Raw genomic sequence first — 27,515 nt, 5'->3', positions numbered from 1 at the left:
CCAAACTCAATTTAAAAGTTAAGGCTTTTTTCCTAACAGTAGTGTGATACATACATTTGTATATACTAGGTAATAATAGACAAATCAGCCAAGTACAGTTTGTTTGTTTTTTAATAAAGATATAATTACAAAAAGGGGATAAAATCAATCCGGGAAAAGGGAAATTTTAATAGATCAGTTTAGACGTTTAACTACATCTTAACTCACATCCATTTTAAATAGTATTACATAAAGCCTGGTGGAAGGAACAAATTTTGTATCATAATTGAGGAATTCACAATACAAGTTGCCAAAAATCAAAACACAGTTGTTTGAAAATAAATATGCTCCATGCCGAATTCTACTAGATGAAAATAAAAAGTCTCTTCCAGTACGAAAAGTTTCTCTTAGTATTTTTTTCATTATGGTATTGGGTCCTTTGACTGACATACTGTAAGGCTTTATGTTCAAGGATTGCTTAGCTGTTCTGATTTTGTGCTGGGGGGGGACAGAAAGAAAAGACAGTTATTAGTATAGGTCACATGTTAATACTGTGTGCATTTATTATGCAAAAAGTGCAGTCCAGAATCTGAATGCAGGCTATAAATATAATTTCTCAAGAGCCTCACAAATGGCTTGGGCTGTAACCTGGACTCATTTTTTGATTCTGGAGAACTTCTATGGGCCAAAGTGAGCGCTTTAAGCTTGGCATTTGTTTAAGGAATCTATTGCACCTTCAGAAAATTGTAGAAATTGCCTCCAAATGGGAATAGGCTGGCCTCACCCATTCAAGCATATACTATAAACAAATGCAATTGTTACCAATACAGAATTATTGTAATTTATAAGGGGCAGCAAGTAGATAATTAACATTTCAATAACATTTTAAAAGCAGATGGAGACTGTTCAGATGGAATATACTTACCCTTTGGTATCTACTTTCTCACTACTATTATCTTTAGATTTATCTTCTTCTTTAATATCTAGATAGAAAAAAGAGTAGCAGAATTTGCAAAAACAGTATAAGTAGTTATATGATGAAGAAACAATCTTCATTCAGCTTAACAGGACTCCCAGGGTAAGTAAATATAAGATTGCAGCTCACATAAAACTGAAACTGCACCTCAGAAATTAGCTATTAATTTCACAGTCAATTTACATGCATTGGGGGTAATCTAGAAAATATGACAGCTCACCTTAATATGTACTATTAACAGTATTACAAAATTTTTATGACTTCAGAAAAATCTACACACGTTTGGATCCTTCCTCTCGACCCAGGAAGGCAGCACTGCAGTTACTTTGGTTTAAGTCATAAAATGTGAGCTTTAGCTGGCTATTATCATACAAAGTTTTCTTCATCTAATCAGATGAACATTGGAAGGGTTCAAAGGGAAGACAGAATTAAGTTTTGTTTTTCTTTTGAGCTACGTACATGACTGGAGGCCTGAAAGATAGATAGTTTTTTTGGTTTTGTTTTTAAATTTTGCACAGCTTTGCACATGAGACAACTCTCCAGGAAGCAGGTGAAACAGGATCTAAGACCATACTCTTATTTTTAGCATAATTGTTTACATCTTTGTCTGAATGTGTGGTAGTTTAAGAAAACAGATAATGTGTCTCCATGCCTAGTCCAATTGTCTAGCTATTTATTCATTCAGTTGAACATTGGAAAGGAGCTATAATTATATGCAAAACAGATTACAAAATTTGCTTACCAGTGAATTTGGTATGTTTAGCTTAACAGAAAATATGTTTAATTTAGCACTGACTTACCTGCTTTTTTGTCTTCTGCCTCTTTCTTGTCTTCTTCTAAGCGTGCTTTCTTTGCCCCTTTCTTATGATCTGTAACATTTCTGCGTCCACCTTCTCCTTCATCTTCAGAATCAGAAAATTCTTCATCACAGGCTATCCTCTTATCAGAAGCACGAACTAGAATTAATATGGAAATTTAAAATAGATTATTCCAAGATTTTTCATACCTCTTTAAAATGTTACCTGATGACATAAAGGCTCTTCAGCAATGACACAGTATTTAACAACAACAAAGCCACGGTAACCTGACACCTACTGATGTAGATAAATTCAGCTGTCTTGTATTCAATTGTGCTGTTATAGTTTTTATGTTCAGGCTATCCCAGAAGGTCTGAACAAACTGAATGAATTTTAACACATTACTATTATTAATTGATAAGATACTTGTAATCTGTTCTCTCATGAAGCCTCATTTGCATAGCCACCCACCATCCCTATTTAAACGTTACGCCAGTTACAGCCATTCCACGCATCTGATGGAATAAGATGCAACTCATAAAGCTTATGTCTTATAATAAAATTTACTGATCTTAAAAGGTGCTACCAAACTCTAGATTTTGGGTTACCATGGAACAAATGTCTATAAAAAGAAACAAAATCATGTGAATACATTTAAACCAGTAATGACATATCAGTAAAAAAGCAATTACTTATTTATATCAATCCACAAGCAATTACAAAGAAGCAACGTGACTTTTTCTTCAAAAAAGCAATTGCGCTAGGATTGTCTTTTAATTATTTTCTTCTCAAAAACTGGAAGCAAAATCCAAAAATTCAAGGCCAACATTTTAAGCATTATCTATAAAATTTACTTACTAGAAATACGTTTGTCTGGATCTTCACCATCTTCATCACCACTGTCTTCATGAACAGCATCTTCTGGAATAGCCTGCATCTGCACACCAGGAGCATGGGGTAGCATGCGCAAGTTCTCAAATAAACGCTGCCTGCAAAGAAAGCAGTTTATTGTGAAATAACTTAGTTTTTCTCTTTGAAATTTTTAAGTATCGACAAAATTAGCTTTCTGATTGCAAGAAACTACTATAGAAAAATTGTATGGCAATAGGACTTCAAATAATAGAAATTCACAGAAAAACATGACTAATGTAACAAATATTTCTTCTGTAACCATAAAAACACCTGCATAAATGTTCACGCTACTTAAATACCAGCTTTGAACAATTATCCTGTTTTCAGTGTTCAATGTAAACTTACTGAAAATTGCTAATGTAACTTCATATTGATAACATATTCCAGTTTTCAAAATAGTATGTAACCTATGAACGTTAATGATAAAAAAGATTTCTTGAGACTTACCAGAGTTTACTTTCTAAGCAACAATGATTTTAATACAGGTAAGCCTCAGTTTAGAATAGGAAAAGTGATTTTTTTTTAGTTACTAAATGGGTAAACTGTTAGTTTTCATTTTCTATATTATTTAAGATTCCAGATATAATTAGAAAACCTAGTCCTTGCTTTCTATTATTATTGATAATTTAATAAAACATTTACAAATTTTCACAGCATTAATATCTTTACTAAAAATAGGACATTAATACTTACTTAATCTTTTCCATATATTCAGGAGTGTTTTGATTTGTCATATTTGATGGGCTTATATGCAGTTTGAAATCTGGTCCAAAGTACTCAAAATAATCGTTATATGGCAATTCTGTTAAAACGAAATTGAGATATAACATTTTTATCCTTGCTGAATTCCATAACAGGCGTATATTTGAAAGTATTACTATAAAATTTTCCAGTTATCAAAACAATAAATGCAATGATTTACTCTAAGAGAAACATAAGTTAAAGATAGTATGGTTCAGAATTATGGTTTGATTCAAATAGTATTATATTAAGTACATGCAGAATACTTATATTCGGTAAAAGAAGAAAAGTAGGGTTTGCACTGTCATAGGAAGTGACTTCCTTCAGTCGTGTTTTTGACACCTAGAATTTTGGAATGTATTCATTTAAACACTAAGTACATGTATTCATTTAAAGCTGTGCAAGTACAATATAAGTAGGATACAAAAGTTCTACAAAAGAGATATTTCCACACTTACATCTATTTTGAATTACTAAAGCTTGAAAGAATGAATCAGTATTGTGTACACTGGAAAAGACTTCAAATAAATCAATTAAAATAATTTACTTCAAAAATTTAAAATGTGTTTTATGCATAGTATCATACACAGTACGTTGATATAAGCGTTTAAAAATGCTGGAGTAAAAAAACTGGGAGGATAGCAGTGTTAATTCTGACTGAGGCATGGAAAACAGCCAGGTGACCAAGTCAGTCACTCCCCAAGAAAGAAGGCACTGACCAAACACATCTGAAAACGTCATCAAGAAAACTGGCCATTTCTATATACTGATTGGAAGGACTAAATAATTAATTTGAATCACTGTCTTAAGTTAAACAATTTATGAACATAATTACATACAGGGTTTTATGTGTTTTATTTATTTGCAATATTATTAAATTATTTTTAATAAGTATTATATTTATAAACTTGCATTTAAGAAACACCAGTTGAACTTTTATTTTTAAATAATTATTCAACCACAAGTAGAAACTTCAATAGGCAAGTAATTGTTACAAAAAGAATGTCTCTTTTAGTCAACAAAGGAATAGTAGAATGATATAAGCCTTATGATAATATATATATACACACACACATCAAATATTAAGGATGCCTTTTAAACAGTGCAAAATCCACTGGATTCAAAAGGGGAAATAAAACATATTTATACTTACTTTGGGAACATATTATAAATATATATTATTTTAAGATATAACATTTCCCACTCCTTTAATAATAAAAAAAAATCCTTACACTATAATTGTAACAATTACAAGTTACAATTACACTGTATATTTTAGTGTATAGTATAAGCTGTACACTGTAAATTTAATGATGTTTCCAGAGAGTGAGATCCCTGAGAGCAAACAGACAACACAGATTAACAGAGGAGGTGGAAGAATAAGGAAGATGCAGGCAAAGTACTGTTTTTCCATAATATGACAGAGGTCAGTCCAACAAAACAGACCAGGCTGAAAATTAATACCACAAAGATCAGGACTACTTTTATTGTAACAGCTATAGTAACAGAATCTTGCAAGAATGAATCCCCTCACTTTATCTTTGTGCAAATTAGGAAGGGGCTTATTTGAGATGTTTTCTTGGCCCAGGCTCAAGATCCTCTTATATGGCCATTGCATTGGTAGCAGTTCTTCCTCTTGCCCTTCAAGGTCATTCCCATTTCCCTCTATAAAACATTACCAACATTATTCAAACCCACCAACTATTCATTCCTTTTGATTCATATGGGGACAAATGGTATGGCCAAAAGAGATCCTGAAAGAATCTTTGGAGATTACAAAGCCTTCAGTTAGAAAATAAAGGAACTGGGAGTATAAATATTATTTTTGTCCGTATTTCCAATTGATGGTCGTGGCCCAAGAAGAGGACAAGATTCTGGAAGGTAATAACTAGTAACAGAGATGATGTTTGGATTCTACAATAATAGTGTATGTTACTTTCATGAAGGACTCAGGGGAAGAGATGAACGTAGGAAGTTATGGGAAGGGTAACTTTAAAGGGTACCTTACAGTCCCTTTCTGGACAGCATGAATCAAAACAAAAATGTTGAGCATAGCAAAAACCAAGAATCAAATATGCCACCATGTTTTGGAGCCAAGAAACCGAAACATAGAAGCAGCAGCAGGGGTAGAATTGGGTCTGAAGAACTTTGCAGGAAATTAGAACTGTAGGGCTTTTGGGTGGTGCAGTATTCCTGTTGGAATCAGGAATTTGTTAAGGCAGAGAAAAGTCTAAGTGACTTATATTAATTATAACTTTAAATTATTAAGCAATCTGCACTTTTTAGTATAATATTTACCATTAGGAATTTCGCAGTCTAAGGCTACAGCAGTCTCATATGTCCAACATCGAGCAACATTGCGTATGGTATAGCCACCTCCTCCAAGCATCAAAAGAGGCAAGTTGAAAGTCTTTACAACTTCCACACATTTGGCATGACCTGCCAGAATCATCGACATTTAAAAAGGAAACATGCAGTTATAAAAGACATACATATTTAATATGAAGATTACCAAATAAGGATTTTCTATATTGAGAACTCATAACTAAACAAAGTATATCTGAAATGATAGAAGAATAAAGTGGGGTGAAGCATATAGTACTTCAGTCTTAAATTCCAGATAATTTATTGATCTTAAGGACAATTAAGATGATCAATACTGTTATGATTACCCAAAATGTTTTAAAGTGTTTTGCATTAATGCACTGAGCTACCTGTATGTAAATTGTTTTCCAGGTTTTAAAAAAGGCACATAAGTGCCCACAATTAAGTGTAACTAATGAATGATTCTCTAAGAACTATGTTCCATTAATGGAACAACTTGTTAAGCATCAGCAACTTTATATAACATAATGCTATATTTAAGGAAAGGCTGAAAGACAATCCATAAATCAGGTCATTGTTTAAGATATTTCCTTTCTTTAAAAAAACAACAGAATGACCACAGATGGCAAAACAGCAGTGGGAGCAGGCGCAATTCCATCTTTCAGTTGGCTTCCTAACAGACTTTCCTCGTTGGAAGCTGGCAGGGAGTGTCAGAAATGTGACTACAAGCAGCTCAGTAACATAGCAGTAGTAAAGTGCCCACAAGTTTGCCAAATTTCAATCTCTTGAGAGCCATGGGTCATGGATTTTGGACACATTCTGGGTGTTGATTCAAAATCTGTTGCCCTATCACACAGTGTTTTAGCCAATTAAAGTTTATAAACAATCACATAGACACAAGAGTCTTAGTAGTATACTAGACAGCCTGTGCCCTGTTGGGTCATCATTTCAGAGACATTTTCTTAACTAAACAGACAAACAGAATGACCATGGGTGGGCAAAACAGCAGTGGGTACGGGAATTATTTCCCTCCAGGTTCCCCATTGAGCTTCCTTGTGGGAAGCTCCCTCCCTCCCCTTTCCAGAATTCTGGACAGCTTATTTTGCTTGTGGGAAGGTTGCAGAGAGGTGAAACAGTACGAACACTGGGGAAGCCAGAAAAAAATGGCAAATCTAAAGCCAGTAGGCAGGTAAGTGTCACAGAATATTGTGTATATGACTGCAGCAGCCAAAATTTCCCTAAATTTCATTCAGTCATGTATCCTAGATTTCAGATGCATTCTGTAAATTAGCCCATTTAAAATAACTTGGTTCAAAATGGTTGTCCTATGATGCACCATTTTGCCCAGTTAAATATTATGGAAACAAAGGTTTTAGTAGCATATACATTCTTCTGCATGTTTATGCATATGTATTTCTTCACATGCCATTTGATAAGCAAGGCTATCATATGTTAAAATGCTAAAATGAAACAACTTTTTAAGTTATTCCTTCAACTGCCTACTGTGTACAAGAAGGTACATACTTGAACAAATGTCAATAACAGGCATTTGAAGTTTTAGAAGGTGATACAAATTTTCTTAGAGGACCCTTTAATTTATATACAACACATTACAATTTAACCATAAGTTACTTAATTACTATTTTTACTTCAGCATGAATAAATAGTTTGATGGTTATATATAAATCGCTACATAAGCATTACAAAATACAGCTAAAATAAAAGAAAAATGTCTGAGATTGTTTAGAACTGGAAATCCATTGTAAGTCATAAAACTGAATTCTTCAGTGAATTAAAGCTCATAAAACACTTTCACCAAGAATTTCTAATGTTTTCAATAATATGAAACTGTAATGCTTCCGTAATGTTTTGTTCCCTTACCTTTAACAGTAAGATTAAAACATCCCAGTCGATCACCAGAGAGTGAATCGGCCCCACATTGCAATACTACTGCACTAGGTTGGTACATTTCCATCACTTTAGATATAATCTACAAAAAAGCAGGAATGATAGTAAACCTTTTGTTTACTACTACAATACCTATTTTAAAAGGTGTTTAGAATGTACTCACTGGTGACTTCCAGGCCCTTTGAAGGGCTTCGGCAACAGACAGGAATCCGCGATCGTTCGCGGTTTCTGCCTGGGCTCGCCGCTGGAGCGCCCCGAGCCGGCTGGTTTCAGGGCTAAGCCACCCCGTAGAGGTGGTGAAGAGGGGGGAGACCACCAGCAGGGTCGAGGAGAGCCACATCTCTCCTCCTCAGCTGGACATTACTCCCTTTCCCGAAGGCGGTAGGAGTGGTGGTCAGAAATGGCCACCTCAAAGAAGAGCTCAACCGGAAAAGAAAGTGCAGGAGGAAGATAAGAAGTGAAAGTTTTGGCTGACCGGGCTAACTTGAAAAAGCAACAACTAAGATACCCTGGAATTTAAATTTTACAAGAAATAACATCGCTCCCAAAGAAGAGTTGGAAGCAGCGAAAGAAAGTGAAAAGGGAAAGGTTTGGCTTTTTTCCCCCTCTCTCTCTTTCCTTATATTGACAACTAAGAGACCTAAATAAGAAATTGGAAAAATCCGCTTTGGCTTCAATAGGCAATTAAGTTGAAAATATAACTAAATGCCAAAGGGATAATAAAGATTTCTGGACATTTAAAACTTTTTCTTCTATAAGCAGGAAGGGAGAGAAAAAGAATAAGGGCAGCATCTGGATCTAAAATTTTAAAATGTATCTTTTAGAAGTCTTGTTATAATTTAACTTTAGATTCTTTTAAAGTCCAGGCAGTCTCCTCCTTCTTCCAGATCCAGATGCTGCCCTTATTCTTTTTCTCTCCCTTCCTACTTATAGAAGAAAAAGGTTTTAAATGTCCAGAAATCTTTATTATCCCTTTGGCATTTAGTTATATTTTCAACTTAACTGAAACTTTGCAACTAAATAGTAACCCCAGGAAGAGAAAGTGGAAAAAAAGAAAGAGCAAAAAGAAACAGCTTGTGTGTATTTGGATTACTTGGTGACTTTTGGATTTTTGGTTATTATATTTGAATGACTAAAATTAAACGGGTGGTTGTTTAAATTTTTTTTACAATGGCATCACTTTTGGATGAATTGAAAATGGAACTTAAAAAGTACAAAGAAGATGCACAAGAAGGGAAGGGTTCTTTTGGCTTCGTATTTCAATTCTTAGAAATGGAGATCTGGAACTATGAGAAACAACAAGACTGCAAAACAAGAAGATTGGGACAAAGAAGAAGCCATCTTTAATGAACAAGTAACTTTACGTGGGGAAGAAAAAGGAAAGGAGGGAAAGGGATGGAGAATTTAAGATTTAAAAAACAACCAAAGAAAAGAAAAATAATTTGAAAAATAAGTATAATACTGGAAAGCAACAGAAAAGGGGAATACAGAAAAGGGAAATTGAGGTAGAGAGACAAAGGGGTAAAAAGGAGAGAGAGAAGAAGAGAGGGAAGAAGGAAAGGAAAAGAAGTTACAAAGGTCTGGAGCAAGATATAAAGAAACAGGACCTATTTAGAGATAATGGGTGAAAATTTAACTGAAAAAGGGATTCTGTAAAGGTACATAAGATTGTATTGTTGTATTTGTAATAGAAGTAATTTTAGAAAATTGGAAACAACATATGATTAGAATGAGGGATAAAATAGTTACTGTAATTTAGTGAAATGTTTGTGAATAAAATAAGTGAAATAAAATAAATGAGAAAATTGAATCAGGAAGAAACGGGAACATTTTAATTAGTCAATGTCTTATAAAATATAAGTGAAGAGGATTCCCACAGAAGTATGATATCTAATTGAAAAGTAACATGAAAAATGTTAAGACTAATGAATAATAATATTAATGATAGAATTGAATTGGAATGTTGTTTCAATTATGTACATTTATAACTTTTTCTTTCTTTTTTAAGAATACTGTGTGTAGTTTAAGAATGTACCAAGCAGAATCCGAATGGAAGTTATGTATTATAGTGAGTGTTATAATTTTAGGGGAAGATATAAAGGCATCATACTCCAATCAGTAACTACAGGAGAAATTTTGTGTAATGAGAAAAGATGATAGACAATTGAAACAGGACAGACAAAAAATATAAATATAATGATTTGAATTGAGATGAAATAAATAAAATAAAATTGAGAAAATTAAAAGAGGGAAGAAGCCATGTAGAAAATGTAAAATAGTAATAAGATATGGAATAGAATATAAAAATGAGCACTTGAATTTGTGTCTGTATGAAGAAATGTAACCCGGGATTATGCTGCTTTCAAAAAAGATGTTTTATTTGTATTTCTTTTTGTGAAAACTCAAATAAAATTTACAAAAAAACAAAACAAAAAAGAATGTACTCACTGGTTTAAATATTTGTCCATATGACTCATCATCTATTCCATCTCTCATTGGAAAGTTAACTGCATAGTATTTGCCTTTTCCAGCTCCGATATCCTATAAGAAAAACACAAACAGAAGGCATTGCACATCAGTAGCCAAGGAGAGAAAACAGCATGGTATGCTGCATTTAATTCCAGATCAACATTGGCCATTATAAGTGATTTAAAAATGTTGCTTCTATATTGTAGCATGTGAGAAATATTAAGTAGAAAATAAACACAATGTATACCACAGAGGTATCAAACATATTTTACATGAATTTTTTTCATACACTATAAAGCATTTGATTTGTGCAATAGAAAAAATGTACAAAAGAAATATGTTCAGAGAAACAGGCTATAGACATGTGACAATACAGAAGAATCAGACCCAGAAGCAAAATTAGGATGCAATTTATCTCAGCAAAGCATGATTTGGAATCACTGTACAGGCAAATACAGTGTCTTTCACCAGGAATGAGGATTGCTTAAAATGCAGATATTCAGGCAGTTTAGATTTTATAAAACAACCAATTACCTGGGGTCTGCTCTGTCAGATCCGTAAAATCACATGCTATTTTATCTACAAGAAATGTGCCACATTCCACTAAGCAAAAGACACAAAAATAATATTCTTTTATGTTCATTCCTTTGTATTTTTATATAAATTCTAAATAAATCCTTCATTCAGTAATTTTAACAACTGCACTTCTTTAAACAATGGGTACTTTTCGTATTCACCAGAATGAAGTTACTCTTTATTTCCAGTGGAAATAACTTGTAATGTAAAAACAATGCAGTGTACCCAGAATGATCAACTTCTCAAAAATCTTTGTTTTGAACATAATTATCCCACATCCAACATTTCCTTTTTTTTTTCAATGTAAGTTATTGAAAATATTGAAAAGAGTCCTCTAGAGGAAACAGATCATTTGGACTTCTTCCATCTGGATTCAGGCTAGGCCCTATAAAATTGGCTGCTTTGGTGGCTGATGTTTGCTGTGACCTAGATGGAGGAAGTGCAACCTTTCAGATCTTGTTCAACTTCTCAATGGTATCACACTGTCAACTAACCCATTTTTGATAGGCATTCAATAGTATTATACTCGTAATCATGTGATTTCTGCTCAAAATCACCTGCGTTTAGCATGAAGCAATAGTACCATCTTGTGGTAAAACAGGTTGAAAAGAGTTTCTTACAGTTATTAAACTATTGTATTTAATTCCTATTAAAAAGGTAAAAGGAATGGAATTCCACCTTTAAAAAGATAAATTGGTATTAGTGTAAACATCAAGTCCATTATTAGTCTTAACATTTAATGACATCAAAAATCACCTAGTTTCTCTAATCTCAGAACACAGCCCTATTGATACCAAAGATTCAGCCAACCTGAAATTGGCAAAATAAGAATGTGCCTATTTTTTTCACAACTACCAAGAAACTCTGAAGCAATAAAAATTATCTCTGTTTTCTTAGCTGTTATAGTTTAGAGACACAAGCTTATGCACCCATATATATTATTATAGCTAGTTATTCTACTCAGAAAACTTGATCATAACCAGATTTATTATGTCTATTGCATTTATATTTTGACTTTCTTTTACAATTTTTAACATTATGTACATGGGCTTTGCCCCAATGCCCTTTCAAGTCAACCAATCAGCTTTCTGATCAAATGGGGAATTGAACTCAAGTCTCCTTAGTCTCCAACAATTTAAAACACTATACTGGCCCAACATTATTAGTATAGTATAGCATTACATAAGAACACAGCCATTGTAGCTTGTTCATCAAAACAGTGCTTAAAACATGATTTCTTGCAATGTCTTAAGGTTTTTGTGAAATATTTTTACTTGTTATTCTTTTAAGGTTTTTTAAAGCAGTATATTCAAAGGAGGCATTCTGTTTTTCAATGTGGGATACTAAAAAATAATAGCCAAGCATTGGCCCAGACTCAAATGTGTTTAATGGATTCTAGTGATACAGTAACATTTGTCATGGATACATCCTTAAATAATTATGAATTAAATTGTGTTTTGACACTGGATTATCTGAATTAATAATAGACCTTTGTTTTTTCCTGTATTCTGCCTTCTCTATTAAGCTCAAATTTCTATAATTCCTTTATAGTAACGACTGTTGTACAATGTAGCATTATCTCCAATAAAACAATACCCATTATACAACACAGTGAGTGTATTTATTCATGTTTTATAGGAACAAAATAAAGGCATATAATTTTTAATGCTAAATGTTATGTTTGCTGTCATACTAATACTAATCCTTGTAAATGAAGCAATGACTCTCTCTGTATTATAAATTATAATTATTGAGAAATCTTAAAGACATCTTGGTGTCTATTGGTTTTGACCAGCCATTTTTAGGTTTTTTGGATATTTATCTTGCAAGTGAAAATGGAGTCCAGATACTAGATTGGAAGAACTTCACAATCACTCTAGATCAGTGATGGTGAACCTTTTTGGCACCAAGTGCCAAAAAGGGAGTGCACGGTTTGTGCATGCATGCACATTGGGGACGTGACCTGGAAGAGAAGTTGCCCAGGGGGCATGCGCACACCGGGAAATTAACTTCCAGTTTCCAGCGCAAGTCTTCCAGTTACTGGCACATGTAACAACCAGCTGCACAACAGAAATTGGAAGACTAGCTCTTCCAGTTTTCGGCACTGCCCTACGCACAAAGGACAGCTGATCATCGTGCATGCATGTGTGCCAGAAACCTGGAAGAGGAACGGATGACTCCACACAATAAAATAACTTTTATTTAAAACATTAGTACCCTTCAGATGCGACATCTAATATAAAAAATGTAATTACTTTCAAAACATTATAGTACCTCTCCCACAAATGAACAAAAATAAGCATCTGGATTTACATTAATGTAGACCAATATCATATTAATGTCAATCTATTTAAATCCTGATGAATTTTAAATGAACTTAATGGAAAAGATGGACAGAAATTATTAACTAGTTTAACTTGAGAATGAGGCTGAAGAATAGCATTTCTAAAATATTATCTTAAATAAGCTTATAACTGAACTTACCCTTAAATCTCCTGTTCCAGGGAAATATTCACCGTATTTATGGAATGATACTGTCATAACTCGATCTGTGGTATAAAAAGCTTCTTCAACACCATCACCATGATGGATATCAATATCAATGTAAAGAACTCTTTGATGATATCTGGGCACAAAAGAAAAAAGAGTAAAGCAACAGAAAAAAATCTCACTACTCTTCTTCAGAGGAAAATGTAAGCTAGAAAAATTCTTGATTTTGTTTTCCATCCCAGATTTAACCAATTACCTTTAATATGCAGATTTAAGTTCCACAATACAATCATATTTTATTCTTGATGCAACTCCAGTAATATTAGAACATTTCCAAATATTAGCCTAGATGATAGTATAGAATGCAGTACTGTATATGCAATGTTATATGCATATTTAGTATATAATATGGACTATATTGACAATTGCAATTGACAACTATATTGACAATTGCATGTTAAGATTGCAAAAGTACAATTACGTACTGTTCCTTTTTTAACTCTGTGATATGCCTATTTTAGGTTTATGTTATAGTTTTTATATTTCCACTTTAAAGTTGAAGGAAGTTGTGCTATCAATTGTTGGCAGTCCTTGTGAAAGAGGCCTTTTTTCTTTAGGAAAAAAAAGAATAAAGTGCTTCAGGTCATCTGCAATGATACTTGTTTCTAATTTACAACCACCACCAATCATTCATGGTGGAAAATATCTTGTTTCAGATAATGATTTATTTCTTCATCCCTTGAATTAACCCAAGATAATGGACTTAATTTTATCGGTAATCAGGATTGCCAACTAATTATTGGCACATCAGTCTCTTAAATGTAATTAGCAAGCTTTATGTCAAGCATGTATAAATTCAACTCTCAACTGGCCAATATGCTGGCTGAAAATTTTTAGAAGTTATACATCAAGTTATAGCACTACCTTGAAAAATATATATCAAGTCAAAATTAGTGCTATATTTTACTGATATTAAGCTTGATTGAGCCATGGAGTGTAGTGGTTAGAGTGCAATATTGCAGGCTACTTTTGCTGACTGCTGATTGCCAGCAGTTTGGTACTTCAAGTCCCACCGGCTCAAGGTTGACTCAGCCTTCTCTCCTTCCAAGGTGGGTAAAATGAGGACCCAGATTGTTGGGGCAGTATGACTCTGTAAATTGCTTAGAGGGCTGTAAAGCACTCTAAAGTGATATATGAGTCTAAGTGCCATTGCCATTGTTATTTCATTTTATTTCCACATTTTAAATTGTAGTACAAATTAAAAACTATAGTTTAAATATATGTTTTCTCTGTGAGCTGGCATGATTTAAGTGGAGTCCAATGCATGCTTATGTACTGTTTTAAATTGGTTATAGCTACTACCTTTTACTTTGTGTAAGAGTTCTGATATTGGTTAATAGTTTTCAGTTGATTTGAAGAAGATTTCTTTATTAGAAATTGCTTTTCACAAGGTACTTTTACAAGCAGGTTTATCAGCTCTTAAATAAAATGTTATGCACAGAAAAAGGCAATTCAATCTGTCTGCCTTGGAGATATGTTTCTGACTCCCCCTTTTTATAGCCAGCAAAATATTTAAATAAAAATTCATAACCAATTTCAGAACAGAATTAACCTAACACATTTTGACACATTCTGTTTTTGACACATTCTGGCTGTTTTTGAGGGAAAATTCAGAAAATATAAAAACTCTATACTTGTGATGAAAGGCAATTGAAAATATGGTAAATGTTTCCTGCTGTCCATTTTATAAATCCCCACAGCTATCTTTTGTAATTTTCTTTATAACTAATTTTTCAGGACATTCAAATACATCCTTCATACGGCTGCTGTTAGCTAACTGATGTGACTAAATTTGAATGTGGCCAAGTTCTGTTTTATTATTTCTAAAATTTATTTAGACTGAATCATACTGTAAGTTGTTTTATTTGTAAGGTTTTTTTTTAAGTTTAGTTTGTATTATTTTTGGCATTTAATAGACTGTTGTACCAATGAGTGCAATAAAGGCTGTTTGGTACTATACATATACCCTTGTATTTTAGTTTCCCTTTTAATGTTATTATTTTTGGTTATTTTATAGATGAGTTAATAACATTAAAAAGAATCTACCAAAACTTTGGAAGCGCAGGTTTGGCAAATTCTCCTATCAAGTTTGGGGAAGGCACTGGATAAAAATTCTCCTTCCACAAGATTCGTGTGTGTGTGTGTGTAATTCAAAATGTAGCAATACATTTTAACATTAATTCACTATTTGATTTTTTTTCTTAAAGTGGAAACTACTTTCTTGAATTCTGTAGACAAAAATGCTACATATGACAGAAAAGTATATCCATATTATTTCTGCATGAAGCTATGACAAATCTTACCATAATTGCTGCCCCTCCTTGTATCATATTCCCAAGCCATACAACTTGTAAACATTCTGCAAATTATTTTTAAAATTAATCTATTTAAATTAGGTAGTCCCACTTTTTTTTGCAGATACAACACTCCTTTTTCTCCTAATCACACTAGTAACATATTTGGCAGCAAAATACTGATTTTCAAAGGCATGAATTTTGCAGAACATTATAAGAGTGATAGTGAAAATAAGGTAACGTACATGAAGCCCCTCTATATGTAAACCCTATTTCTTTACCTTTTACTTTCTTTTTACTTCCTTTTGTATTTTCTTTCTCTCTTCCTTAACTTCAATCTGCTTGCTGCATGCAATTAGGTCTTCTGTGAATCTCAATTTTCCTTGTTATATTTTTTGTTTAAATGTATATATTCTTTACATCATTTGACTTTAAAATTTAGCCTTGTTGCTATGATGCTTCCCAAAAAAGCCACTGCTTTAATGTGAAGCTGCTGATATTTTAATTACGCAATACCAATTAATCTTTCTTTTTGGGGGGGAAGAGAAGATGAATGTGCATATCTACATTTACACATAAGTTCTTTTTAAGCTTCAATTTCTAGTTATGGGTAATTTCATCTTAATATGGTGCCCATGAATATATTTTTAAGATCCTGAAAAAGTACTGTTTAAATATACACCTACACATCTGTGTTTATGACCATGTGTGAAATTGGTAAGAGTTTAAGCATAGGCTGATAATTGAATGGATAACTTGTAAATTCCACCTTTATTATGATTGCTCTACTTGTTATGATAATATTCATTCATAATCTTAGATTTAAGAAACTGGACTTTCCCCACTTGTATTTGTTAATCCAAAATAAGTAAACTAGCTATTTTAAATTAATTTACACCTTAATTTTATAGTAACATAATTTTGCATTTTTATATGAGACTGAAATAAACAGACTTAGCCAATTTTGTTTGTGTTATAAATTCATCAATAAATTATTAGTGAAAATGATAACACCAAGTGCACAGATACGCTGAAAGACTTTACAGACATCAAAAAAATCTGAAACTAAATGTAGCTATTAAAATATTAAAATTGTAATAAAGCTATTATAATAAATTAGACCAAACCATAATGAACTGATCTAAAGGTATAATGATTATCTATACTTTAAAAAAACATTCATGTCAATAAAAGCATTAATAAGAATCATATACTGTGAGGAACTATAGCTATCACATGACTGGAGATACAGGCTTCTTATAACTGTTCTTTCACTTTTACTAATTATAAGATTACAATCATAGTTTTGGAGTAGAACATGATATTTTTAAATTAAATTATTTAGAAAGAATGCATAAAGGAGAACTCAAGTTACCAAAAAACCCTTTCCTAACTCTGCTATTTCTTTTCTCAACATACTCACTTTCAATGCAACGCTCATATTTTCAACTTATTTACTGGGTAAGTTATGTATATAACCATACCAAAAACTTACTTCAATAACTCAAGAATGGCAAGTACAATATCATTGACATAACAGAAACCAGATGCCTCTGATTTCTTAGCATGATGAAGTCCTCCTGCCCAATTAACAGCCATATCTGTTTGTTGTCTATTCAATTTTACTGCTCCAGCTAAAGAAACATGAGAAAATGCAGTTAAAATATTTTGCAGAAATTAAAGACAAGATATAGTACCTAACAAGAAAAATAACAGTTTCACAATTCTGTTCTGGTTTGAATTTCAGCAGGCTTTTTTTTAAGCACTTCTGCTGCTGTGTTGCAAATCACATACAGATTGTGGTTCAACTACCACAATTGAGACCAGTAACTCCATTGTTAAGCAATGAGGTCATTAAATGAAACATTACTTGACTGCCCTACTTAGGAATGACAGAATCCCATGTAGCTGTTAGGCAAGGATCCAACTTGATCCAAGCCATTCTCATTTTGGTTTCATTCATCCCCAAGCCTTAATTCTTCCAACCCTCTTCAACTCCCCACCACTGTCAATCCCCACCCCCCAAAAAATATCTCTTTTTGTCTGTCTTGCAAAGTGATACTATTCAGAAGCATGAATTGGGACAGCCTGCTGCTACTGCCTCTGAGCCTCTACTTCTACTGAGGAGTACTACCTCAAGCCCCACTGCCACTGCATTTAGTCTCATTGATACAGTGAGGACAGATGCCCCAGCCTATAGTCTTCCATCCCATGAAGTCCCTTTGCCATACAGGAAGAACATGCCAATCACACTAACAGGGAGAAAGGGAGTGCTAGTCATAAATATGATCATGCTTGAATTTTAATCACGTAACCAGGGCGGTGCTGTGCTGGTTCTAAGTTTGAGGGCAAAAAGTCCATTTTTTCAATACCATTGTAACTCCAGTTAGTGAAAAAATGGATGTAAAAGGACTCCTGTAATACATTCAGTATGTCACTTTTAATAATGCTTTTTATTTATTCTACTGTCTTATTTTACATTTGTATTAATTTTCTCTCACTTAGCAATAAAAGCACAATTCCATTACCTATATTTTTGCCAAAAGTTCAGTATGTCACTTTTAATAATGCTTTTTATTTATTCTACTGTCTTATTTTACATTTGTATTAATTTTCTCTCACTTAGCAATAAAAGCACAATTCCATTACCTATATTTTTGCCAAAAGTTCAATGTGAAAATACCTTAATGTGAATAGAAGTGAACACATGGACTACAAGTGACACTAAGGTTTAATTTAATGGACCTCAGAGTTTTGCAACATTGTGCAGTTAAAAAGTATTGGCCAGATTGCCAAACTTCAGCAATGTAATTCCCTCACAGAAGACAAAAGAAATAAGGTAATGTAGTAGCTTAGCACTGTAAAAATGGCAAACTAGAAACAAGCCAACAAGTAAAATTAAAGCGGTGAGTTATTTCTGTTTATAAAGATGCTATCAAAAAATACATAATGATTTTAAAAATCTCCCCAACACAGAAAATGAAAAGATATCTAAAGTAACACTGTTAGTGCTACTTAATTAACAAAACTTTGAAAAACCAGTAAGAAAAAGAACTAAGGATAATAAACTTACCTACAGAGCCTCCTGTTGACAGCTGACAGAACTCAAACAGTCCATCAAACACAGGACAATCTTCCCCAACATTAACTAATAAAGAAAACTTCCATTAATCATTTAAAGTTCTCTCTCAAGGTACATGTACATTCTTTAGGTTTGTTTTGCTAATAATTTTTGACATTAAGAAACTAAAAAAAAAACAAATACTAATATTCCAAGTGAGGTCACGTTACCGGTATCCATTTATTATAGAAGTTAATTTTGTTTCGCAATTTCATTTCACTATAGATGCTGCACCTGTTGATTACCTTGCTCTAACAAACTTAATAATATATTCACATCAGAAGTTAAAAGAACTGTGGCTTTCCTCCTCCGATACATATAATCCTAAACTGTAGAGCAGAAATCTTCATTTTAAACTAGTATAGTTTCATGCATTTCAAACTTCATCATTAAAAAAAGATTCAAACTAATGCTGCTAAATCTCATAGTGTTGCCCTTTATTTATTATATCCTTTCCTGTTCATGCTGGTGCTAAGCAAATAACTAACTATATGACTAAAGGAAATAATTGCTTTCTGCCTCTGTTAATGGTGTTAGAAGCAATATGGTTATTCCAACAGAAGTGCATTGCTACTTCAAAATTCATTTTAACTAGAGAAAAAGCTGTGAATCCCAACAGAAAGGAACAACTGAATAACTTTCAGTACTTCAATTCTACAGAATGGTAATTAGGAACATTTTGTTTGAACAAAGTTTTGATTATTCTCCATATAACAGGCAATAAAAGAAATAAAACTATTGAAAATGCTAACAATTACTACAAAATCCAATAAGTAATAAAATATTTTGTAATTTTCTTCCTTAAATCAATTCTGTAATGTTGAAGAAAAATTAACTGCTTTAGTGCTCAGATTTTCTTTGTATGCAAGACATAGCATTTCTTATGCTATTCTTTTATTTAAAATCAATGGGAGACTTACATCTCTGCATTTGTTTGCTGTATTCAGACATATTGTCAGGTCTTATTGAACGAAGAAATTTGATGTATTCATCGCTGTGGTATTTAGTCATTTCTTCTGCTGTAGCTTTATGGGGACGCTAATAAGCAACAAGATTGACATGGCTGAAGTACAGGAAAACAGCTAGCAATATTTTAAGTAAATTTCATCAGACACATTAAACTGACTCAAAAAAGAAGATAATTTCAATTTTGTCCTTGCCACATAAGTATAATAGTTGCTGCATATATTTTATAATATAGTAGAAAGTAAGTATAGATTAAATGCAAAGTATTTTTGATCATAAAAGAAAACATACACCGCTCAAAAAAATAAAGGGAACACAAAAATAAGCATCCTAGATCTAAATGAATGAAGTATTCTTATTAAATACTTTGTTCATTACATAGTTGAATGTGCTGACAACAAAATCACACAAAAAATATCAATGGAAATCAAATTTAGCAACCCATGGAGGTCTGGATTTGGAGTTACACTCAAAATTAAAGTGGAAAAAAATACTACAGGCTGATCCAACTTTGATATAATGTCCTTAAAACAAGTCAAAATGAGGCTCAGTAGTGTGTGTGGCCCCCACGTGCCTGTATGACCTCCCTACAATGCCTGGGCATGCTCCTGGTGAGGTGGCAGATGGTCTCCTGAGGGATCTCCTCCCACACCTGGACTAAAGCATCCCACAACTCCTGGACAGTCTGTGGTGCAACATGGCGTTGGTTGATGGAGCGAGACATGATGTCCCAGATGTGCTCAATTGGATTCAGGTCTGGGGAACGGGCGGGCCAGTCTGTAGCATCAATGCCTTCGTCTTGCAGGAACTGCTGACACACTCCAGCCACATGAGGTCTAGCATTGTTGTGCATTAGGAAGAACCCAGGACCAACCGCACCAGCATATGGTCTCACAAGGGGTCTGAGGATCTCATCTCGGTACCTAATGGCAGTCAGGCTACCTCTGGAGAGTGCATGGAGGGCTGTGCGGCCCCCTAAAGAAATGCCACCCCACACCATTACTGACCCACTGCCAAAATGGTCATGCTGGAGGATGTTGCAGGCAGCAGAACGTTCTCCACGGTGTCTCCAGACCCTGTCATGTCTGTCACATGTGCTCAGTGTGAACCTGCTTTCATCTGTAAAGAGCGCAGGGCGCCAGTGGCGAATTTGCCAATCTTGGTGTTCTCTGGCAAATGCTAAACGTCCTGCATGGTGTTGGGCTGTAAGCACAACCCCCACCTGTGGACGTCGGGCCCTCATACCACCCTCATGGAGTCTGTTTCTGACCATTTGAGCAGCCATATGTACATTTGTGGCCTGCTGAAAGTCATTTTGCAGGGCTCTGGCAGTGCTCCTCCTGTCCTTCCTTGCACAAAGGTGGAGGTAGCGGTCCTGATGCTAGGTTGTTGCTCTCCTATGGCTTCCTCCACATCTCCTGATGTACTAGCCGGTCTCCTGGTAGCACTTCCATGCTCTGGACACCACGATGACAGACACAGCAAACCTTCTTGCCACAGCTCGCGTTGATGTGCCATCCTGGATGAGCTGCACTACCTGAGCCACTTTTGTGGGTTGTAGACTCCGTCTCATGCTACCACTAGAGTGAAAGCACCACCAGCATTCAAAAGTGACCAAACCATCAGCCAGAAAGCATAGGAAACTGAGAAGTGCCTATGCTTTCCACCTGTTGTCTATTCCATTTGCACAACAGCATGTGAAATTGATTGTCAATCAGTGCTGCTACCTAAGTGGACAGTTCGATTTCACAGAAGTGTGATTGACTTGGAGTTACATTGTGTTGTTTAAGTGTTCGCTTTATTTTTTTGAGCAGTGTATATTGTATCAAGTATATATCAAATAATTAAAATCAAGTTTTAGAGAACAAGGCGATGAAGTCCCTAGAAAAAAAAATCATTCTACTTTCTCCAGCATAAAGAAAATCATTCCATGAAGTGTACAACCTACAATTATCTCCCGCATTGCCTTGCATAGGATGCCATTACCTTTTCAAGGTGAAGCTGGGAGATTTTTTTCCAAGCCCATTTTGACTCATTCAACATGGAACACCTTCATCTCCCCTGACCCATCAAGAAAAGTATAAAATGTCCAGGTATAGCTGATTTTGAGGGCCTTTTAAATGCCTGTGTTACATGTCCTACAAGAACAAAGGCTAATATCCATATTTTCTCTCTCTCCAGAATTCATGCTGCTACACAGCATAACTCTTATGAGCAAAGTTCTGACAATTTTGGGTGCCTCTTTTCTTTCCCTGTCAGAGAGGGTGCAGGGTAGCTGAGATGAACTTTACCTATAGTGTTCACCTGAAGCATTGTGGCAGGACAGATCACATGAGTTTGAAATCTGTGTTCCAACAGATCACAGATTTCTTATTTTGACGTGATATCTAAAAAAAACCACTTCGTGTCTCCACAATAAAGTATAGTGTTGCATGGAGTTTAAAATTTGAAGATGTACAACTATTATTTAAAGGGCTATATTCTTTTCACTGATCAACTTTTAAGTGATAGCAATAAATGCATACTTACATAGATTTCCATTTTTCTGTACAAGCCATAATTTAACAATAAATTATGTGTCATACGGATTCTGTGAGGCTTCATTGGGTGACCCTGGCCATAATAATAGTTTCCAATGTCACCTAGAACCAAAAAAACAACAGTCCTATTATTACTTTTTTCTAGTTTTAAGTTTTATGATACATTCACCAGTCATCTCTTGTGTATCACTTCATTAGTGAACATTCTTTAAAACAAAACTAAAAACCCACTGGGGTTTGGAACCCTTCAGAATTTATACAGACATACAAACATTGCAACTCATTTACATATTCTTGACACTGGAAGAAACAGTGATAGCTACCAATAATTGATGGCTTAACAGTGTTTAAAACAGAATTATGGCACAAATTATGTTACTACTTGCTGCCATCCCCATCTTAATGCAGACTAAAGCTACAAAACTTACATAACATGTTCTTGACATTCCCAAAGAATCATACTTTCGTCTACATTCTGAAAATGCCCATGGAATAATTTCTCTCTAGTGCAAAGCTGATAAATGAGCTGTGTGATCTGCATGTGCAAACTATTATTTGAACCGAAGGCAAAATATTAATCCTGGTAATATTAGTCTTATCTCATATTCAAAACAGGTATGTTTAACAAAAGCCGTAAACTGCATTTAATTTTTTCAATTAAACAATAAACATATTAAACAATAAATTGATGAAATATACTATTATCCTTTTAATTCTTAAGCCCTAATCAATAGAGTAATAGAGATCAATTCATAATTGATCTCAATTTATAATCTCAATCAATTCATAATCAATTCATAATTGATCGTTTAACAAGCGTTTGCAGCCACCATGGTTTCAGAACAGGTCCTTTATAGCCTGTAAAGCATTTCCAGGTATCATAAAACATCAAGGTGCCCTCCACTCAAATTACTTCAACTTGGGGACTTAGCAACCTGTTGTTAATGTACAACTGGTTGAGAATATTTGCAAACCTTTCACTTGGGAAGCCAGCAGGGAAGGTTGCAAGCAGAAGTGACATTGGATATGTTGGGTATTCCCTTAGACTGAGGGATTTTCCCTCCACTCCATACAGGGAGGGAAAAATCATGCTGTGCAGTGCAAGAAGAGACTTTAAATCTGATGAAAAAGCTAACAAATGTTCTGAGCCTTTCAATATACTGGTGTTGTCTAGCATTTTCCTCTTTGGAGGGGAAGCAACCAGTCTGCAAATATTTCTATTAGTCTGTCAGAGAAAGAATAGAGAGCTGAACATTTATGCTGCATGTGGAGGAGAAACACATTTCTCTAGTCTTCAGCCAGTCCTTGATATATGAACACAATTGGGACTGGAATTTCAGTCACTATGCAGTGGAATAGTTAAGTGAGTCACCATGTGACTGGAGCCATTTACAATCATTCTTACTGTGGTCATTAAGCAAACCAGGCTTCTCCTTCGATATTGCTTGTTAAGACGACAGCTGGGGAAGATCACAAATGGTTGCATGTATCAAGACTGATGATCTGACGAAGGGGGTGGTGTAACAATCATAACTTTAGGGGCAGATTGCAAGTCATGTTTTTCAATGCCATCATAAACTCCACACAGTCATTAAATGAATAGTCGTAAGTCAAGAACTAGGTGTATTGCATTTGCAAATTTTTGCTCAGTGATTTGCATGGAATTATTGGTTTTAAATGCCTACCAAGCATTTATCTAGAATTTAAGCTAATGCATTTATCCATTCATTCAAAGTTCTTTAAACAAAACAGTGATTTTTAAGTAAAGACAACAATAAAACTGTTTTGTTATTTTTAGGAAATTATGAAGGGAATTTTAACTGAACAATCCAAAAACAGTCAACTTTCTTTTTACTATTTAACATGCCATTCCACATCACAAGTGCAACAATGTATTATGATTATTACTGTTAGAATGGGGTAAATATAAAATGAATCAGACACAATAAGTCTATTATTTTGACTCTCAGTTCCATAATACTGAGTCAAATGTAATATAAAATGTTAATTTTTATATAGAAAATAGTTTTTTCTAACTCCTGCTCCTTTATTTCTTCAAGAATTCTTATTATGTGCCATCAAATTAGCATGGATTCTTAGCAACACTTTCTCCAGGTCAATGTCTTTCAATCCCAGCCTTCTGGTTTTCCAGTGGTGTGGCTACCACTGTTATAATCAGCTCCTTCTACCAGCTCCAGGAATTTTTACTGGTCTTATTGTGTAGGCTGCCATATTTTTGTAGATATGAGGTTCAAGATTTCAAAGCAATCCCACAACTTCTTGAAAATGGTGTGTATACATTTAAGATTATACATTTCTCATTAGATCTAGTTTCTTAGCTAAAATACTAAGAGACCACTAATCTTGTGGTTCCCAAACTGCACAATGCTGCCTTAACAAACTCATAGGGGCACCATAGGATATTTTACTACGTAAGTAATGAGATTTTCCTTAGCTTCCTTGAGGTAAGTACACATTTTGGGAACCATTGTGTACTATGGTGTACCATGAAATTATTAAAATATTAAGGGCACTGTGAATTGAAAAGTGTGGAAGCCTCTGCATTAACCTAAGCATTTCCTTTCCAGTAAGATTTAAACAGGAAAGAGATATTTTATTTTTCTACATTAATAATTTCAATACTGACACATTATCCTCATTTTTTTTAAAAAAAATATCCCTGTCAATTTGGGGTTCTGGGAAAATTGTTCACTCATGAAACATACAAGGCATTTGTGCCCCAAGTTTTAATTTTTTTCCATAGTGATTTGAGCACAAGACGACAAAAAAAGTTTACATCATGTCAGCTTACAACAACTTATTCAAACAGATCAGCCACAACCTGTAGGATTTCATTTGGGCAATTATCTCTACTTTAAAGAACAGCACAAGGCTGATTCTCATTTCCCTTTAATTATGGCATGAACATGGTTCATTTAATATTTTTAAATGATATGCTCTCATGACATTGCATGTATCTCATCTCTAGCCCAATTTTTTTTATCTGTCCCAGTTTCAAAGTAGAAGACACCTCTTCTTCTGATGCAATTTTCAGTTAGGACATATCTATCACACTTCACTAACTGAAGTTTAATTGTTGATGCAGTCAAGATTTAAGATCTGCTACCTCTTTTAGGCTGCTGCAAACATGCTTCTTACCAACTGGTTACATAGCTATTTTAGCTTTGACTACATGATAGGCTGTGCAGAAGAACTGCCTCTGGTACATCAGGCTGGTGATTTCTGAAGAGATTTTAAAGTTTTATATAGGCTCCTTTATGAATAAGTATGCTAATCTGTATTTCTGAAAGAATATTAGATATTTACTTTTACTCACTTTTGAGTGACATAAAATGTATTATTCAGAATGAGCAAGTAGCAATAAACACCACAAAGAGACAAGGAGCAAGAATAATAGTATTAAAAAAACAGCGAACCCTGCAACATGTTGTTTAGGTTATTTTTAACATAGGTACTTTCAGAAGAGCCAAGTTCATACTAGCCAGGATAACAAGTCACAACCACAAAGAACTAATAACTCAAGGAATATAAAAGATAGCTAAATCTTACATACCCAATACCCCCCTATGCTCCTTCACCCATTAAGAGGAGAATTTTTCCCATTAGCAGCCAAGACTCAGAGAAAAAACAGTTATGAGGATCTACCAGTACATTTGATTTTCTTGAAGTATAAGGACAGCAACACTTGCCAGTTTGATTCCTGAGGCAGAATAGGAATCAGTAGTCAGGACAACAGAGTTGATGGCAAAATACTTTCCAGGAGATTGAAGGACTGGAGGATAACTTTTCAGCATGATCATTAGGAACAGCCCATCTTTAATTTGTGCCCTCCCATCATTATTCAAGCAGCAGTTACCTGTATCTTATATCACTGTATTCATATTGTGAGAATCATTCTACTCTGAGAATATTTGTTTTCAATTAAGACTTTAACAATTCTTCTAAACAGAAACTTCTCAGTAATTTCCCCATAAAAACACTTTTTGCTCATTCTTGGAATTTTTGCAGGCTGATAGTTTTACTATTCTTTTACTTTGTGTGGCTTGATCAATTTATCTGAGGAAAAAAATAGCTATTGGAAAATTTCAAACTGAAATATTTGATCTTCTATTGATTAGCTCAGATGTCCTATTATATATTCCAAATCACAAGAAACATTTTTGATTTTGGATATTAACATTAAAAATACCTGGAGAACATTTTTAATTGTTTTAAATGCTGTTTTGTAATGGGCTTCCTCTGATGAGGGACACAATCTTACATTTCTCCTTGTAATGGGAATTAAAACCTTTCCTTTCCTTTTCAAAAACAACCTGAAAAACTTGAGAGAGTTTGCATTAATCTTCTCAAACAGTAAAAACGGTTATTTGATGACCAGGAAAATATCCTGTTAATTAAATCAATTCTCCCTGCCAGTGGTATTTATTTTGCATTCTATTGGGAGGGGGAGGGCAAGAATCAGAAAAACAAAACCCTCCACGGCGTTTTCGAGAGCTCTGCGTTTTAAGGCGGGTTTATTTCTGCAACTTTGGAGTTCTCCGTCCCATACCCCAACGGAGAGCAATTCCCATTTGCAGCAGTGAACGCGTTTATTTCGGAGTTGTAGTCAAAATGGGATAACGACAAAATGGGAACGGTGGGGGCGGGGGGAAGAGGGCAAAAGAGCCACCGGTTTTCCATACAAGGGTTATGCGCGGACTTTTGCAAAACAGCTATTAAGTTGAGCTGCAGACTGGAAGAAAGATTGCAAGAGTAAAAAAAAAAAAAAAAGAAGGAATAAAGAGCGGGGTGAGCAGAAATCACAAACGAGACGAGCTACCAGCCGCGTCTCACATCCAAATGCACGCCAGGCAAACACAATAGGTAGAAGCAACAGTACCAGACAAACTAGGGGGAGGGGATGCCTGCGGCGCGTGCGCCGGGGAAAAAAAAAAAAGAAGGCGCGCGAGGATAAGAGGGTGTATGGGAGGGGCGACGCGAGGAGCGCAACCAACGAACACCCTTCAACGTTTAAAAGGGGGGGTGGGGGGTTTCAAGTGGACAGACAGAAGGACAGCAGTCCTTGGGCATATTACACCCCTTTCCTTGCAGCCTCGCCCTACTTACACCCTTCTCTCACCGTCATAGTAGTAACAGACTTTCTTCTTGCCGCCTCCCTGACTATACGCCATGAAGCCGTCTGAAGGAGGCTCCCTTGGAGGGGACGGGAGGGGTAGATTCGATTCGACAACAGGACCGAAGCCGAACTATCTGGGAAGGCAGCGAACGGCACGGCAACACAGATGCCGGAGCCGGGAACAGCGTAAGGGAGCTGGGGTCCCGCCTCCTCCAAACGTGACT

At 34.6% G+C, this 27,515-nt stretch overlaps 1 protein-coding gene across 1 annotated transcript; it reads right to left on the bottom strand.

The window, feature by feature from the left end:
* Positions 1–93: 93 nt before the first annotated feature.
* HDAC2 (histone deacetylase 2) lies at positions 94–27,515 on the bottom strand. Its single transcript, XM_026726588.2, has 14 exons — positions 27,295–27,515; positions 22,144–22,256; positions 19,569–19,686; positions 18,601–18,675; positions 17,023–17,161; positions 13,168–13,309; positions 10,087–10,179; positions 7,612–7,720; positions 5,704–5,844; positions 3,358–3,466; positions 2,611–2,741; positions 1,756–1,911; positions 905–962; positions 94–477 (listed from the first exon to the last, which is right to left on the bottom strand). The coding sequence occupies exons 1-14, from the start codon at positions 27,344–27,346 to the stop codon at positions 447–449; spliced, it is 1,467 nt and encodes a 488-aa protein (XP_026582373.1). The 5' UTR covers positions 27,347–27,515; the 3' UTR covers positions 94–446.

The sequence above is a fragment of the Pseudonaja textilis genome, chromosome 1 (genome assembly GCF_049901715.1).
Source record: "Pseudonaja textilis isolate UNSWEBS1 chromosome 1, rPseTex1.2, whole genome shotgun sequence".
In the NCBI taxonomy this organism is placed as follows: Eukaryota; Metazoa; Chordata; class Lepidosauria; order Squamata; family Elapidae; genus Pseudonaja; species Pseudonaja textilis.
The sequence above is the reverse complement of the archived record's forward strand: the minus strand, read 5'-3'. Positions and strand labels throughout refer to the sequence as shown.